The sequence below is a fragment of the Larimichthys crocea genome, chromosome XII (assembly GCF_000972845.2).
Source record: "Larimichthys crocea isolate SSNF chromosome XII, L_crocea_2.0, whole genome shotgun sequence".
Taxonomy (NCBI): Eukaryota; Metazoa; Chordata; class Actinopteri; family Sciaenidae; genus Larimichthys; species Larimichthys crocea.
In genome coordinates, this window is record NC_040022.1 from 14,391,767 (window position 1) to 14,409,247 (window position 17,481).

The 17,481-nt window shown below is 40.9% G+C and overlaps 1 protein-coding gene across 1 annotated transcript in view; it reads left to right on the top strand.

The window, feature by feature from the left end:
• Positions 1-16,415, top strand: part of LOC104919227 (collagen alpha-4(IV) chain) — a 19,671-nt gene extending 3,256 nt beyond the window's left edge. Inside the window, exons 4-48 of the mRNA XM_027285678.1 lie at positions 585-656; positions 874-1,008; positions 1,225-1,269; positions 1,747-1,863; positions 2,267-2,332; positions 2,484-2,519; positions 2,709-2,771; positions 2,908-2,943; positions 3,054-3,095; positions 3,255-3,338; positions 3,459-3,503; positions 3,585-3,653; positions 3,792-3,836; positions 3,918-3,971; positions 4,176-4,239; positions 4,767-4,871; positions 5,352-5,513; positions 5,724-5,732; positions 5,850-5,939; positions 6,201-6,352; positions 6,482-6,554; positions 7,515-7,621; positions 7,755-7,938; positions 8,017-8,088; positions 8,260-8,364; positions 8,559-8,777; positions 8,897-9,061; positions 9,202-9,369; positions 9,682-9,825; positions 10,575-10,685; positions 10,814-10,992; positions 11,326-11,389; positions 11,669-11,743; positions 11,910-12,017; positions 12,339-12,446; positions 12,797-12,868; positions 13,164-13,295; positions 13,609-13,716; positions 13,996-14,148; positions 14,237-14,344; positions 14,575-14,712; positions 14,829-14,945; positions 15,144-15,329; positions 15,447-15,730; positions 15,809-16,415. Coding sequence (XP_027141479.1) covers positions 585-656; positions 874-1,008; positions 1,225-1,269; positions 1,747-1,863; positions 2,267-2,332; positions 2,484-2,519; positions 2,709-2,771; positions 2,908-2,943; positions 3,054-3,095; positions 3,255-3,338; positions 3,459-3,503; positions 3,585-3,653; positions 3,792-3,836; positions 3,918-3,971; positions 4,176-4,239; positions 4,767-4,871; positions 5,352-5,513; positions 5,724-5,732; positions 5,850-5,939; positions 6,201-6,352; positions 6,482-6,554; positions 7,515-7,621; positions 7,755-7,938; positions 8,017-8,088; positions 8,260-8,364; positions 8,559-8,777; positions 8,897-9,061; positions 9,202-9,369; positions 9,682-9,825; positions 10,575-10,685; positions 10,814-10,992; positions 11,326-11,389; positions 11,669-11,743; positions 11,910-12,017; positions 12,339-12,446; positions 12,797-12,868; positions 13,164-13,295; positions 13,609-13,716; positions 13,996-14,148; positions 14,237-14,344; positions 14,575-14,712; positions 14,829-14,945; positions 15,144-15,329; positions 15,447-15,730; positions 15,809-16,069 — 4,932 coding nt within the window. The 3' untranslated portion in view covers positions 16,070-16,415. The remainder of the gene's footprint in view (positions 1-584; positions 657-873; positions 1,009-1,224; positions 1,270-1,746; positions 1,864-2,266; positions 2,333-2,483; positions 2,520-2,708; positions 2,772-2,907; positions 2,944-3,053; positions 3,096-3,254; positions 3,339-3,458; positions 3,504-3,584; positions 3,654-3,791; positions 3,837-3,917; positions 3,972-4,175; positions 4,240-4,766; positions 4,872-5,351; positions 5,514-5,723; positions 5,733-5,849; positions 5,940-6,200; positions 6,353-6,481; positions 6,555-7,514; positions 7,622-7,754; positions 7,939-8,016; positions 8,089-8,259; positions 8,365-8,558; positions 8,778-8,896; positions 9,062-9,201; positions 9,370-9,681; positions 9,826-10,574; positions 10,686-10,813; positions 10,993-11,325; positions 11,390-11,668; positions 11,744-11,909; positions 12,018-12,338; positions 12,447-12,796; positions 12,869-13,163; positions 13,296-13,608; positions 13,717-13,995; positions 14,149-14,236; positions 14,345-14,574; positions 14,713-14,828; positions 14,946-15,143; positions 15,330-15,446; positions 15,731-15,808) is intronic.
• Positions 16,416-17,481: the final 1,066 nt, after the last annotated feature.

Below are 17,481 nucleotides of genomic sequence, written 5' to 3' on the forward strand. Positions count from 1 at the left end.
TTGTATGTTTTTGACCTTTGTGAAAGATAGCCATCACTGTTTGTTCCAAAGGAGAGTGGGCCAGCAGATGTGCTGTAGAAATTCTCCAGCATAAACTAATCCAAACATTTGTTAGGCTTTGACGAAACATCACTAAATGTTTGTGACACAGACATCTCTGCACTGTAAAACTCCTCTTAGACACATACACACATGGGAATCTGAAGGTGTGGGTTCACAGAACATTATTATGAGAATGAAGAAGTGCTTACTTTCTCACCAAGGTCAGAGGGCTCTTTATTTACCCAAGTCTGTAAGAACACTGATTAGTTTGAATGTTTCTAATGAGGTCTGTCCAGTCTCCACAGGGAAATGTTTTCATTCACATAGCTATTTCTCAAAGCAGTGACATATTCAGCAATGGCAGATATGCCCGAACCACAACTTTATCTGATGTGCCTGCAGATGTCCTCTCACCTCTTACTATAATCTGCTCTGCTTATACTCTCCTACACATGCAGCCACAGCCAGTATCCATCTCTCTCTTTTAAATGCATTAATAAGTCTCCTCTGGATTTAAAGTTTGTCTCTATTTGTTGTTTCAGGGGAGGATTGAGGGCCCATGTCAAGGGAGAGACTGCTCTGCATGTCGGTGTCATGCTGCCAAAGGTGCACGGGTATGGCCACCATCTTCTTATATTGTTATGTTATATAAAAATATTTATATTAATTGTTTTTTTTCCACCAATATTCCCTGTCTCAATTGTAAATGTTTTGCACAATGAGAATTTGTTATATTCCATGATTTGACAGATCAAATATTCTTAATCCTAGGTGTCACTCACATCTACAGTCTATGTTAAGGTGTTATATGAATGACTTTCCTTTTTGCAGGGTGCTCCAGGAAAGTCAGGTCAGCAAGGCCCCCGAGGACTGATGGGGCCACGGGGACATGAAGGGCTACCTGGAGAGAAAGGCAGGAGGGGAGCAGAGGGATTACCTGGCCCAGAAGGGCCCAAAGGAGACCGTGTTAGTGTGCATGTTAAAAAAAACAAACAAAAAAAAAACAGTTAGAAATAAAGTTGGACACTGCATGCAAGTACAAGTACCGCTAGTAATAATAAATCTATTATTAAAATCTATTATTATAGTCTATTTACAGTGATGCAGAAAAAAAAAAAAGTGGTGGGGTAATGTGATTAAAGCTGTAATGAATGAACGGTGCCCATATTTTTTACATTTCAGGGCAAGACAGGTGTTCCTGGTTTTCCTGGTAATGACGGCTCATCAGTGAGTAAACCACTGTACTTATGTGTACTTATTTTTGCACAGTCTCAAAGGAATATAGAATATTTTCTGCTAATAATAATAATAATAATAATAATAATAATATATATATGTCACGTGGCATTTCCAACTACATAATTGCCCAGTTCATACATTTAAGATACAAAATTGGAGACTGCTCAGTAAATGGTGCAGTGATTGGAAGCATGTGTCAGGTACTCCATCTAGTGGTCACATCATGGCATACTGTAGTTGTGTCTCCCATGCCCAACGCAGCTGCCTCTTCAGTACTCAAGTGTTTGTTAAAAGCTCAAGTTGTTCATCTAAAACTACTACATAATTATGAAATATTACAAATGAGATATAGGTTTAAAATTATGAATGCTGTAGAGCATAGTTTCACTTTAGTCAAAGAGGTCACAATTGTGACTTCTTATAGTCTGTTATACGTCACCAATTTAAGTGTGCAATATTGTTCAGGGCCACCCCGGAGCAGGTGGCGAGCCTGGTTTGCCAGGAGTGGATGGCTGTAACGGAACAAGAGGTCGACCAGGAGTCCCTGGTGTTCCTGGTTTGGATGGTTTCCATGGGCCACCGGTGAGCATAACTCCTGTTATGATGTCTCTGTTATGCATTATTTAGTCAGGAGTGACACCTTCAAATGTCCTTTTCCAGCTTGTCCTTCTCTTACTATGAAATGTAGGTGCTCTGTTCTGCAGCACACTATTTATGACCTATACCAGCATTCAGTGGCAATGCAGGTTGTAGCTGGACAAATAGAACAGAGATATGTAAGGGTGGTCATTGGCATGTCCTGTTTCCTACCAGCAATTGACCTTTTAAAGCTATTAATCATGGTGAACTTTCCATCAAAGGCTGTAGTGATACTAAAACAACAGATGGAACATGCAGGTATTGCAGGAATGATCGATAATTAAACACTGACACTGAAAGTTGAACAAACATTCTGTATCTTATATGAACATTCTCTTCTTGTCAGGGATTACCTGGACCTAAAGGGATTAAAGGAGAACCTTGGAATGGTGCTTTTCTCCAAGGACCTCCCGTAAGTTCCTCTTGTCTAGAGAGGCTCAGTTAATGACGGACCGGACTTCACTAAGTGCCCTAGCACTAGCGTACCCATGGTCACTAGTTACATAGTTATTTACAATTAAGTCAGTCTGAACATTGTCATCTATTTTCATTATATTTTCCAGGGGGACCGTGGTAGAGAAGGAGAACTTGGTCGACCAGTACGTTTGATTTCCTTGTTTTTAAAAGCAAAGCAGTACATTCTGATAATAAATAAAGCTAAGATGAAATGCTTTAAATTTTGCACCCTCTGCTTTTCATTAAGTTGACTCAGCTTCATGTCTTTAGTCCCTTTAATATGGTGTGTGTGTGTGTGTGTGTGTGTGTGTGTGTGTGTGTGTGTAACTCAGGGAAAAAAAGGACTCATTGGGCCCAAAGGCCCTACTGGCCCTCCAGGCCCTCCTGGACTTGAGGTTAATTTTCACTTACTAATATAGTTTTTTTCCTACAATTTATAATTACAACTGCACATTACTGCACATGAACACTATTCAGCAATATATACTCACTCAACCGCCTATGTAAAAATGTATGTGTGACTCCATTTAGGGCTTGGAAGGACCTAAAGGTGTAAGAGGACTGCCAGTGAGTCACCTGCTTCACAGTCTTTACCAATGCATGCTATACACAAGTGTGCATACACACACATATCTACACAAATACAAAACCTTATTAAACTTTTGGTTGTTACGCAGGGTGACCCTGGAAGATCACTGGCAGGTGAAAAAGGTGACAATGTAAGAAAACATTTTTCACCTTTGGCTGCTATGTATTGATATTTTGTGCTGTGTGTGTAAAAATGTATGTGTGTGCTTTGGGTTGTGTGCATATGTATGAATGCATGCAACTCACAACCATAAACCCCAAGTATTCATGCTTTTAATTCCATATTCCAGGGTGAGCAAGGCCCACCTGGCCCGCAAGGACCAGAAGAAGTCATAGAATTTCCCCCAGAGTTTCTTCCACCTAAAGGTTACAAGGTGAAGCTCTCATTTGTTGCTCTCATTTAATCAAACTCTACCTTCTCCGTGCTGTAATATTTCATTATCGCTCTCATTCTCATTATCTGTTATTATGTCTATCTCTTTTCTGCTTCTCAGGGGGAACAAGGTCTTCCTGGACTATGTGGACCAAAAGGCCAAAGTGTGAGTTTATCGTGTATGTTAGCCTAGAGGCATGTGTGAGAGTTAAGGAAGGTATTTGATTTCCATTTTCTTTCTTATTAGGGTGTGAGTGATATATACCACTATCAACTTAAAGGAGAGTCAGGAATCCCTGGTTTTCCTGGAGTTTGGGTGGGTGACTTAAATCAGACCACACCATGCTTTTAGAGTTGAAAAGTCATGTGTGTATATCTGTTTGTCTATTTGTTTGTCACATTTGTTGACAGATATACACAGATACAATATTCACCTCATTGTTTCTATCTCTAGGGTCCTCCAGGATTTCCTGGTAGAGAAGGACATCCAGGACCTGAGGTATATCTGTAATATGAGTAATCCCTTGTGTTAATATACATAAGCATTTTTTTTAGATTAAATATATTGATATATTTCCAGGGTTTTCGTGGAGATGTAGGACTTCCAGGCCTCATTGGGAAAATTGGACTAAAGGTAAGAACCAAAAGAATCTCCATCACAAATTGGACAAAATTATAAAGCTAGAAATGTCAGATGCAAATAGAAATGGACAAACAAAACGGACAATTATCTTTAAAGCCTAGAATGCCACCAATGATACTTAATCCATATGATTATGTCCATCAGTAATAATGTATTAATGGCTATCATTTCTGTCTCTGTCTTTACATCCAACAGGGTTACCAAGGAGACCCAGGTCTCCCTGGTCCACAGCTCTTACTTAATGGAACTCATGCCAGAGGTAACGCCACAGCAGTAACTACACTCTCCTCACTGGTAGCATTATCTTATTGTACATATCTTTATTTGAAATATGATAATGGAAAAATTCCTTGAAACAAAAACCAATGATTTTCAAATGTGATCTTATAACTTTGGCCAAATCAAATACATTATACTGTAATTATGTTGATATGCACTCCAGTGGAGTGCTTAACTTGTGCTCGAACACTGACCCACTAGGGAGTTGAAAGTTGTGAAATGTGTTGTTGTGTCGTTTTAAACTGTAGTCAACTTGACCTATGTCAGTTACAACAGAAGATTTTAAAAAATCATCAAAATGTTTTTAAAAGTATGGACAATAGAAACCACACCTGTGGCATTTCTCTGCTGTTTGTCTGTCACATTTTCAAATATGGATGAATACAGTGCATTTTGAAAAATATCACTTGAAATGAAATTGTCTGATACACTCTTTTGCTTGTAGATTGATGACCAAAGTCTGTAAACACTACTCTTCCCTTTTTCTTGGTTCTATGTTTGGTTCAGGTCCTAAAGGTGACCGTGGGTATCCCGGAATACCTGGACTCCCAGGTGACCCTGGAATGATGGGCATGCATGGACCTCCTGGGCCACCAGGGTTAACAATACCAGGTCAGAGTTCTTCCTTTGTCCTCGGTCTCTATCTTTTAGGTTACTCCTGACTTTATATCACTGAGTACATCACTGAATCTGGTTAGGATTTGATCCATTTATTTGCCCGGTCCTCTACCATTCAAATTGGAAATCATTGTTCTTATCGTTATCACAAAGTCACTGACACAGAGAGAGAAAACCCAAACAGTCTTCTTTTGGAATTAAGGCACAAACTGTTAAGTCTCTCTTTTACAACCTCCATAGACCATTCTTTCTTGTCACTTTAGGACATCAATTCATAACAGTTGTGGTGCTGTGTTGTAAATATAAGTATGGTATTATGAGTGAAACTCTAGGCTACATCCCTGGTTATAGGACTACTACTAGGCCAAAAATCTCTCTCCATTTGTTCCATATGAAAGTGTGTGTTGTCACAATTACAAACAGTCTTGATTCAACCTTATTTGAAATTTCACATCATCTCTCACACCTTCCTAGAGGAACCTGGTTTGCCTGGTCCACGAGGGGTCCCTGGTCCCAAAGGCTACAAGGGAGAGCCAGGGAGGTATAATGACTTTGAAACCAATCCATTTCCTGGACCAAAAGGCCCTAAAGGACACCTTGGCCCTAAAGGTGCCAGAGGCCTTCCAGGGCCTCCAGGTATGTTGGCGCTTCCTTCATATTAAACACAAAATATTTTACAATATGTATTAATTATTTCACACACAGGATAATTTCACACATATCATTTGAAGACTTGTAAGCTTGTTGTGTGTTTTATCTCATGTTCATTTCAATATGGACTTACCTTCTGGCTTGTGCCTGTGTTTGTGTGGTCTGTGGTCTGTACATTTGATGTGATTGGATCAGGATGTGGAGGTGAGTTCCCAGTTATATCTATATAAAAATGTATACAATAATATTAAAATATTGAACTACTACTTGAATATGTTTTGAACTTCTTTTGGCCAATATTTGTGGCTGGTTGATCCACAGATTACTACTGTGAGCCTGGTTCCCCAGGGGACCCTGGTGACCCAGGACCCAGGGGATCTCGTGGAAACAAAGGTCGCAGAGGAATTAAAGGTGACCTGCAACTGTTTGTATTAGTTTGTATTAGTTTATCCCACTTGCAGAGATTGTATTCTTCTCTGTCTATTGAGCTGTGATATAATCTAAAACACTATATATACCACTATTTTGCACTGTATCTAAACAGGGCAAATTATAATAAATACAATAAAATACATTTATTAGTCTGTTTGAGTGGGTGAGTGTATATTTGTTTGTTTTTTACAGACACACTGCATTGAATTTTTAGATTTTTGCCTTCTGTGTCTCCTCCAGGTTGTCCAGGAGCATGTGACTGTATATCTGGTGGGGGACCTATAGGGCCTCCTGGTCCACCGGGTTATATAGGACCTCCAGGTTTTCCTGGAACTCAAGGACTTAAGGGAGACCCAGGAGCAGAAGGAGATGTGGGTCCAAGAGGACCACAAGTAAGAACATCAGGACTCAAACTATATGATTAAATGCATTAAATGAAATTCTAAAACATGTTTAAAAATCAAGTTTTTTGTCATCGACACAGAAAGATAGTTTTGCATTTGATTTGTATTTTCTTGCAGGGCTTTCAAGGAATTCCTGGTTTAAAAGGACAGAAGGGTCAAAAAGGTGACTCTTTTGTGGCAGGTGCTAAAGGTGAGTAATAGGTATTTAAAGTGCTTGGAAACAGTGACACTACATAGGAACCGAACATGATCACTGTTCAGTACAATTGTAAACCCATTGTGACAACACCAGTTTGTTTGTGGACAACCAGTCTGAAGCCTCAAGTTGGGCATGATGTACCATATTTGAATGAGAGCATAGAGCTGCTGGATGTAGAAGAAACCATTCAAGGCCAGTTCAAGGTTTTGCTGTAGTGATGTGAGCATGCCAGGACACAGGTAGACATACAGATGCAGACCGGATCTGAGCCAGTGAGTTGACCCAGAGCAATTGAAATAAAGCACTTTTATACAGTGAAACAGTTGTGATCAAACATTATGTGAATAGGTAGGGAACAAAAGGTAAAAGACAAAGGACAGGAAGGGAGGATTTGCATTAAGACTTTAAAGGCAAATAAACAAAAGGGCACAAAACACACGGACAAGATCAAGGCTGAAACAGTAAAAGGACTGTAAGCTGTGGGTGACAAACTGCAAGTAGGACTGAGCTTGGTTTTTACTCAGTTTTGAAGCAGAAAAAAATGGTGGCTTGAAACTAGTGACTGAGGTAATACTTCAAGTGAGAAATAGGATAATTGTTCTATAAAGCACAATACAATTCTTAATACACTAATACACCTATTGGAGTCTCTGTACACTAATTATAGTGTCAATGCTTCAAATTATGCTTGAAATAAAAAGTAGGCTTGATTTGTCTGTCTGTAACTTTGTGCTTTTTTTCAAATAAGAAGTCACAGTGTGTACATACCCATTCATGCATTATCTGTAACCACTTATCCTCACTAGGGTTGCAGGGGCGCTGGAGCCTAGCTAACATTGGGAAAGAGGCGGGCACACCCTGGACAAGCCAGTTCATCGCAGGGCACATATATGTATGTGTACATAACATGAGTTATTAAACATTCATAGCATTTATTTTTGTTGTTGAAAGGTGCCAAGGGTAACCAAGGAGTCCTTGGACCCTCTGGTCTTCCTGGAGCAACAGGTAGGCCAGGACAGGATGGCCCCCATGGCCCTGCAGGAGATCCTGGACCACCAGTAAGTGTGTTCAATTACTGTAAATATATATGCAACAGATGGATTTGATTAATATTTTAATTACACCTGTAAATGTAAAAAAAAATTACACTTTGCTACACTGGAGTTATGGTTTGACTCAACATTTTTGCAGGGTACTGGATATGTAGGTTTACCTGGTCCCAAAGGTTACCCTGGTTTTGCTGGAGCCAAAGGGTTTCCAGGACTTGTAGGGCCCCCAGGCCCTGGTTTTCCAGGCCCTAAGGGGCATTCTGGACCTAAAGGAAATGAAGGCCACCCTGGACAACCAGGACTTCCTGGACGACCAGGCCCACCAGGTCAGATATCAGGATGAATTTAATGATTCTCAGTTTGGGCCAGGTGCCATGGGCTCAATCATGCATTTGTGTTACCAGGTGAAATTGAGCCATGCTGTCACGAACAGGAGATTGGTCCTCCTGGTCTTAAGGGCGAGCAAGGTTCACCAGGTAAGTCTTGTTACACAGGATATCTTAAAAAATGGTCAATGCACCCAAGCACTGTAAATATTACATCTATTTGTCAAAGGGGGATTGCTACATCATTTGTTGGTTGCCGACAATGTTTTATGACCCATAAAACATTGTCGGCAACTTTAAATTTTCTTTGACTGCTTGTAGGAATTACAGGTGCACCAGGAAGAGACGGTCTTAATGGACTTCAGGGACCACCAGGCCCCAAAGGCATGAAAGGAGATAGTAAAACTGGAGCAATTGGAGCGCCCGGTAATGACATTTAAAAAATGTTGCCAAATTAAAATGGTATACAATTTTTTAAAGGTGTTACTTCATTTGAGAGTTTCAAGCTTATTGACCATCAAGCATCCACACTGCAGAAAAAAATGTCATTTAATCATGAATTATATAGTTAGGAGGGATAGTTATACACTTATACTGTAGGTCTCTCTTATTTGTAAAAGGACCTCCAGGTTTAGATGGGTATCCAGGTGACCCTGGTCCCAGTGGAATTAGTCTGGATGGCCCTACAGGCCCTCCTGGGTTACCAGGGCCCCCTGGCAGGAAGGGGGCACAAGGAGATGTCTTCATTGCCCGGCCAGGTGCTCCTGGCCCACCTGGTCCCCCTGGGGCAATTGGTCCAAACGGTATTCGGGGCATTCCTGGAAGCCCAGGGTCTCCAGGTAAGTTTCATTCATATATAGGTAAACACAAACAAATCACTCAACAACTTAGGGTTCAGTTAATGTGGCCTGTCTCGCAGAAAACAACATTAGAATTGGTTGATGCCTCTAAATTACAGGTGTGCAAGGCCAACCTGGACAACCAGGATATAAAGGACACCCAGGAGTCAATGGTGACCCTGGAACCACTGGTCCCCCAGGCCCAGCCTGCACTATATGTGAGCTGTATGGACCTACAGGTCCTCCAGGACCTCCAGGAAATCCAGGGCAGAGGGGAATACCAGGTGAGCCCACAGCAAAAAAAAAAAAATCTGTCCCTTAAAAATGTTGTCAAGATTAAGTTCATTTGAAAATAATGCTTATTTTGTTGTGAGGCCACCATCTAACCACCCATTGATATACAGAATGTTATAAAATTGCATAGGCTACCTTGCTCTGAAGGGTTTTAAAGGAGATATAGGCCTATCTGGTCATGGACAGAAGGGACCTCAAGGTTTCCCTGGACCTCCCGGTCTGCTGGGCCCAGCTGGACCAAGAGGCAGCACTGGCGACTCAGGAGATCCTGGGATAGATGGCCAACCAGGACTGAAAGGTGAACTACTGGCCTGTCTTGATCAAGAAACCTTTTTTATCTTTTCTGTGTGTAATCTGATGGGTGCTTGTTTATGCCATCCAGTCTGTTAAATGTATAACTGCATCTCATTCACACAAAGGAGCTATTTCCAGGCTAGGATACTTTTAACACAATCAGCTGTGCCTATACCTCTCTACACACTGTCTCCAGATTAGTGATCCCAACATCTGATCACCACATTTCTCACCACCAGCAGCATCACTCTCTATACTAGGACACTTTGGAAAGCCCAATCTGCCCTGACTGAAGTAAGACTTTCCTTTCATCTAGGTAAAAGGGGGTATCCTGGCAGGGCTGGAGCCAGAGGTTTACCAGGCCGTCCTGGACCTCCAGGACCCAGAGGTAAACAGGGAGAGAGAGGCTTTAATGGTCGCTCAGGTATCCCCGGTGGCCCAGGAGTACCTGGTAGAAAAGGTGAGTCTAATACATACCATGTGTCTGATGGTTATATTGCCAGATGCTGTGGCCTAGTTTTTGAAATAATTGATATATGGCCAACAAGCAGAAAATAATATTCAAGATGTCTCTTATATGTGCAATCATTATTCAGATTCAAATATGTGCATAGCAAGATATGCACACAAAATATAACACATTTTGTGTGGCTGAATATCTTATTACTATAGTTATATAAGAAATTTTAGAAAGAATTTGTTGCAATTCAAAAAATATTTTCAATAAATATGGTTATGTTGCCTCTGGCCGTGCAGTTGTGTAACAGGTCCCAGACAGAGTACCTGTACACAGTTAAGGTTCCTGTAAAACAGGAGACAGAATGAGACAGGGCAGCCATTTGCTTCTGTTCAGTCTGTTCAGAGTCCAAAAGGAGAAGCAAGTTGCCACACTGCCTCCTACTGGTAACACTGAATAGCTCTCTTTGCTTTTCTTTTACCAAGAGGTAATAATTGACCATTTTAGCACATATTAACTCTCCCTTCTAGCATGAAGTAGAAACGAGTGGACACAAGTGGATCTTAACCTAAATCATGGCTTGGTCTTTTTCACTCATTCATTTACACAATTTTGTTGAAATAATGCCATGTGTAGCTACAGTAGTGGCTATAGAGCGACAACATGTTAGAGCCACAAGTTAAGGATAATTTAGGATATTGATTATGGATCTGTTTGACAAGAATTTCACCTGAACTCTGTGGTCCAATCAGGTGTACAAGGTCCACCAGGATTGCCAGGACCACCAATGATTGGGAATGTAACAAAAGGCCCATCAGGACTTCCAGGAGGGAAGGGTGAACAAGGACAACAAGGACCTAAAGGCAATGGACCTGTTACTTAACTTATATTTCTTGAATTCACTATATAAATATACACAATATAAACACATACTATAGACTGATAAACAGTACAGGGCAACATTATTTTTATTTTGTCGTGTTGCTTACAGGCTTAAAGGGCCTAAGGGGAGTAACAGGTGATTCAGGGCCTGATGGAAGGCCTGGTCTGCCAGGGCCTAAAGGCAGCACTGGTGCCCCAGGGAGGAAAGGAATATCTGGATCCCCTGGCTGTGCCGGTATCAAAGGTTTTACTGGTCCAAGGGGATATATTGGGCATGTTGGAGATCCGGTACATAGTGAACCTAATTTATTGTCTTCATTTAGTGACAACTGTCTGTCTCACTTGAATCAAATAGTCTATCTAGATATAATATATATTGTATTTCTGATGATTCCAACAGTCTGTAATGCACAGCAACTTTGTGCCAGGACACTTTTTGTCATAATTTATGAGGACTAAAGCAGTTTAAGTTTAAGGCTAGATACTTTCTGTTATCTTATGTTAATGTTGTTATCATTATTGCCCTTAAGTACACAATTAGTGACTTTACTGGTTATAGTATATTTTATCAGTCTCAGAGAGGATGTTAAATAGTTTGTTGAATGTCAATATCTGTTAAAGGGAGATCAAGGGCCCAGAGGACATCCGGGTATCCCAGGTTTACCAGGATTTTCAGGGGCCAAGGGTGAGTCAAAAGATAGAGACGTGATGTGTTTAAGCCTATTCTTAGGTAGAATTTCTGGTATTTTGTGTCATGGAGAAAAAATACAGTTCATAAAACAGGATGTGAGTCTACACATTGATTTATTTCGGATTTCTGTATGGTTTATCAGAAACAATATGATATATTGTTGTAAGACATGCAAAGAATCTTAAGTATTTAAAACAAAAAAGTTTTTCAGGATTTCATACATGTACCTGATGTTAGACTGTACCTGATGAACCCTGTCCAAATCTGTTTCAGGTGAGCCAGGACATTCTTATGGACAACCTGGTCCACCTGGACCTAAAGGATTGCCAGGGGAGAAAGCACCCTGTGGTAAGTGTTTAAAAAGGGCAACACTGAAATGATATAAAATGATTGTCTGGAAAAAAAATCATATTTCTATACATAAGCGATACAATGTACTGTAGATAGTGAATATATATATATATAGCTGGAAATAAATGTATATAATTTATATGCACAAAATAATTCCTTTGAGAATCCAGAGGGAGTCCAGGAGATCCAGGTGACCCAGGAACCCCGGGAAGGTCAGGATGGCCTGGACAACCAGGCATTCCTGGGGAGCCAGGAAGACAAGGAGGACAAGGTGATTTTCAGTGGCGATATGGATGAGAGAAGTGATACACTGCAAGTGAATGAATAAAGAAACTGTGACATTCACCTCTGAATGCAAACTTATGGTTAGACTCAGGAAACTACTAACTAAAACTAAAAACTTCACCTTATCCTGACATGTAACACAGTCTATGATCACAGAAAAAAAAAAGTGTTAAGATATTGTGCCAGTAACCAATATAAATAGTTATCTCATAAGTCCACATAAACATAAAGAAACATAAAGGTTTTCCACTATCTTCAAGATTTGAGTGATGTGTTGATGAGCTCTTTTATGTGTCTAATTCTACAGGCTTCCCTGGGTCTCGTGGCCCATATGGTCATCTAGGTATTCCAGGTATTAAAGGTGACCAAGGAGTTCTAGGACCACCAGGCCCACCTGGCCCATATGGGCCTCCAGGTACTAACAAAATGTCAGATGTTTCTCCCATCATTGGATAGACAGGGTACATGTAATGTAAATGTCTACAATGTTATTTGTATTTGCTTTATTGTCTATTAAACAAATTCAGTGTCAAACGGTTCTAGGATGCCACTGCCAGTAAAAATGCGACTGATTAGATGCAGACAAACTGAAAATGAAAACCTAACATAAAAATACAAAAAGTGCTTGTCTTCTACTGAAAAAAAGACATGTAGAGAAAGAGAAAACATGATGTACAATGTGGTGATGTGCTAAAGGGAAAGTACTTTGAGTGTTGAACACACTCAACAATATTATTCTTATGCTGTATTGTAATTTTATGTTAGGGCACCCTGGACTACCAGGACTGGATGGATTGGATGGGCTTAGAGGTCCAAAAGGAATGAAAGGAGGAAGAGGTAAGAGAAATAAAACATTTTATTATCGTTTTTTTAAGTTTAGCAAGTTGCTTGTGTGTCTTCTTATTGTGTGTCTGTTTGTACAGATTTGTTCATATAATATATAATACAAACCATATGTGTATTTTGGAGTGACAATTTGCCTTAAATGGAAAGGCTGAAGTTTTCTTTCACCTGAATCTTTCACTTAGATCATACAAAAAGTGCAAGAGTTAAAATAAAACAATAGTGTCATTCCATTTACTCAATATGCATTTTACTTTGCCACTGAAATGCATTGGTTTCTCATTTCAAGGTATAGATATCCCTGGCCCTCGAGGACCAGATGGTCTTCCTGGAGTCAAAGGTCTCCAGGGCCCACCAGGACCTCCAGGAGCCACTTCCTATCCTGGCCCTAAAGGACAGAGGGGTCCACCTGGTGACACAGGTATTATATATTTCATTATCAATAGTGCATCTACTGCATCTATAATGTGTCTATAATGATGGGGAAGATATACATGGAGATTTAAAGTTTTAATTTCAATTTTGAATGCAGTTTAAAATATCTAATTTTGTGTTATTGCACCCACAGTAAATAATACAGTGATGTCTCTGTCTGTGATGGTCACTCACATTGTTTTGTTGACGTGTCATTGCACCCTATTAGCACTCTTCTTTTGTAGAGTGTGGATACTGTTCCATTCCTCCTCCTTCTATTTTTGAGACTTTATTGAGCTTTTTTGTATTTCTTCCCTTAGGTCATCCTGGGTTATCAGGTCAAACTGGTTACCCTGGCCAAGAATGCCGCACTCCCATTCCAGGACCCAACGGAGATGTAGGATTTGAAGGACGTCCAGGGCTCCCAGGTGTGTGTGTGTGTGTGTGTGTGTGTGTGTGTGTGTGTGTGTGTGTGTGTGTGTGTGTGTGTACCTGTCTCAATCTTTGTGTGGCCATATTTAGGGATGAATAATTTGACACAAAATATTGATCTTGTTCTCCATATGCATGCAACTCATTTATGTTAAATAAATCCCATTTACCTGTTTATTTTGCAACAATGACCAGTTCACTATACATTATACCTTAGGTATCTGTGCCCTTTCATCCATCCTATTCACAACTCGGATTTTGTATTGTGTTTTAAGGCCCTCCTGGTAAACCAGGCCCTCCAGGGAGCAACACTGTCTCCAAAGGAGACCCAGGCCCTATTGGCCTCCCTGGATCACCAGGTTGTAAGGGAGCTAAGGGCAATCCGGGACCTCCTGGAGCTCCAGACCGAGGCTTTACAGGACCAAAAGGTAAAGTACAGTGCTAGCTTGCTGCCATTAGTATCGATATAGTTGTCATTCAATTGAATGCATTCTAAATGTTGCTGCACCTTGACAGGTGAGAGAGGTCCTTCTGGTCCCAGGGGTTCTCCAGGACCCAAAGGTCACAAGGGTGTCCCTGGGGGTCCTGGCCGCAAGGGAGTAATAGGCCCACCTGGAGACATAGGTGAGTGGCATTGGAAAATAAGGTACAGCTCTGACTGTGTGTGTGTGTGTGTGTGTGCGTGTGTGTGTGTGTGTGTGTGTGTGTGTGTGTGTGTGTGTGTGTGCATGTCTAAGAGAGAGAATTTTAACAACAGCAACACATTTTGTGAAGGGTATGAGTTACATAAGATAAAATGTCTTAATGTCTATATAACTGCAGTACATCTTGCAATTATTTATTGTTTTTTTCAGGTGCCAAAGGTGCTCGTGGTGAGTCTATTAGCTTACGCCCAGGGATAGCTCCGGTTGGACCCCCAGGACCACAGGGTATCTCAGGATCTGTGGGATTCCCAGGCGATATAGGTCCTCCTGGGACTCCAGGACGTAAAGGCAAGAGAGTCTAATATGTGCTCTGTGTACGAATATGTGTAGACTTTCTGGTCTGTGCCTGAATGAATTGATATTGTGTGTTTTTTAATCATTCTGAGTTGTCCATTGTGTTCCAGGAGAGAAGGGTCCTATAGGGTCTTTGGGGCCCCCTGGCCTACCAGGTCCTCCTGGTCGTAGTGGTCCTGTTGGAGACCCAGGAGATGTTGGCCAGCAAGGATTTATCGGACCTCAAGGTGAAGACTGTTAAATTCAACCATGAAAGACATCTGTTATATCCAAGAAACAGGACTTCTGGAGATAGTTTGTCTAGAAAGGTCTAGATAAAATGTCCATTTACTGCTACGGATAAATTCAATGACAGCCTTCTCTCTTTCATCTCTTCCCTCTATATATCTTCCACTTGTCACTTGTTAAACCGCTCCATACTCCAGGTATCCCAGGTCCACCCGGTGATCAAGGTAAGCCAGGCACTGGGGCATTGAATCCAGGCTTTCTTCTGGTTATCCACAGCCAGTCAGAAAAAGTGCCAAGATGCCCTGAAGGCAACAGCCAGCTTTGGGTTGGCTACAGTCTGGTTTACTTGGAGGGACAAGAAAAGGCTCACACTCAAGATCTGGGTAAGGGTCTGCATAATTGCAAACTTTTGTTGGTTGTCTTGAAATTAGTTTATCCATCTGTCCGTGAGTTTATAGGGTTAACAAACCCCCCCTCTGTTTTACTTCCTCTGCCTGTAGGCCAGGCTGGCTCCTGCCTCCCTATTTTCTCCACAATGCCTTTCTCCTACTGCAACAAAGCTGCCTGTCACTTCTCTAGTCGTAACGACAAATCCTATTGGCTCTCCACCACCGCTCCCATACCCATGATGCCACTTTTTGGCCAAGAGATTAGCTCCCACATCAGCCGCTGTGTGGTGTGTGAGACAGTTTCGCCTGCAGTGGCATTTCACAGCCAGGATCATAAAGTCCCAGCATGCCCACCTGGCTGGAGGAGCCTGTGGACGGGATACTCCTTCCTCCTGGTGAGTGTGATAAAAGATTTGTGCATATGACAGAAATATTGACTTAGTTAATGTGTACCACTGCCCTTTTCCCTTTAGCACACAGGAGCAGGTGATGAGGGTGGTGGCCAATCTCTGACTTCTTCTGGCAGCTGTCTTAAGGATTTCCGGACTCACCCCTTCATTGAGTGCCAGGGTGCACGTGGTTCTTGTCACTACTTTGCCAACCTCTACAGTTTTTGGCTGACTACTGTTAGTCCAACAGAGCAGTTTATCACCCCCAAATCTGGCACCATCAAGGCAGCTGACCAACAGAGAAAGAAGGCCAGTCAATGTCACGTCTGCCTCAGAGAACAATAAAGGACCTCTTTCACTTTTCATTGTAACTTTAAACCACGAAAGCTTTCCATTTACAATTCTGAGTACTACTGAGGCTAACAGTCGATTTAAAAAGTGGCTATGCACTTCATACACTATTATCTTTATCTAAGCAGCGTTTTCTATAAAATGTTGCTGTCACTTTATCTTTTTTCTGTTATTATTTTCAGTAAGGTGCTATTTCTAATGACAAAAATGTGTGATATTGATCATCTTGATGCTATACCTTAAGATAGTGTTGAAACAAAATAATCAGGGGAAATATTCAGAACATTGTTCCTTTTTCATCAAAGCTGTGCTACTCTATTAAAATGTTTGTAAAATCTTGACACCACAAGTTCAATAGCTACTTCATTTTGAAAAACAACATCATACATGCAAAAATCTTCGGAGAAAATGAATAATTTCAACAGTATACAGTTTTCCATAGTGGGTTTCAAATTCATATTTATTTAATTCTCTCAACAGAACCCAGGTGACAATCAGAATACAGTACTTTTTTCCTCAAACATATTTTTTCCTTTTCTTTTTTATTACGCAAAACAAGAGAACACTCAGTGCAATAAGACAGAGGACTCTGACAGTGCGGTGCTCTCTCTACCTTTTCACAGTGCACGTTTATACACACAAAAAGATTGTACATCATCATTATTACATTTCCAACTTCTACCCACCAACATCATGGATAGGGCAAAGTGAATGTCTCAAAACAATCATTTTTAAAGATTCAACTTGCATACAGTGTAGCTTGGCACACACACACACACGAACACACACAGCTCTCTCCCTCACACACACATAAAGGTATAACACAGAGGGACCTCTGTAGCATTGATTCTCACCAGAGAGGGGATACTGCACTTGCACTCCACTCTAAGAGTTAGCTCATTTGTCAAACCCATACTATTTTGGCAATGTCAACATTGCACTTAAATGTGCTATAAAAGAACCAATTTAGATGATGTGAGTTGGAGGTTGAGGTAGAGGGAGAGAGCATGGGGAGAGGGACATGTATGTAATCAGCCTGATTAAATGTAATGGAAAATGATGGGTAGTGCAGTTTTTGTTTTGTTTTTACAAAGCCTCAAAGATTTGTAGGCCCTTGTGCAACCCCTGTCTGCTTGACTGGGTAGAGCTGTTGCCATGTTATAGGTCCTTAAACAATTTGATCTTTAAAAAGGATGCCGGCCAATTAAATTGAGAGTATTGTCAGAGACAACCAATCTAGATGACTGCATGTTATACACAGGCAGCCTCTTGAGGCTTTACCTCCCTGCCAATAAATTAAAACTTGCATGGCACAGCTACCTTTAACATTTTCAAAAATATATATATAAGCATAATCTTGAAAGTTAATTCTTAAGCAAGTGCATATGGCTATTATAATCTGCAGT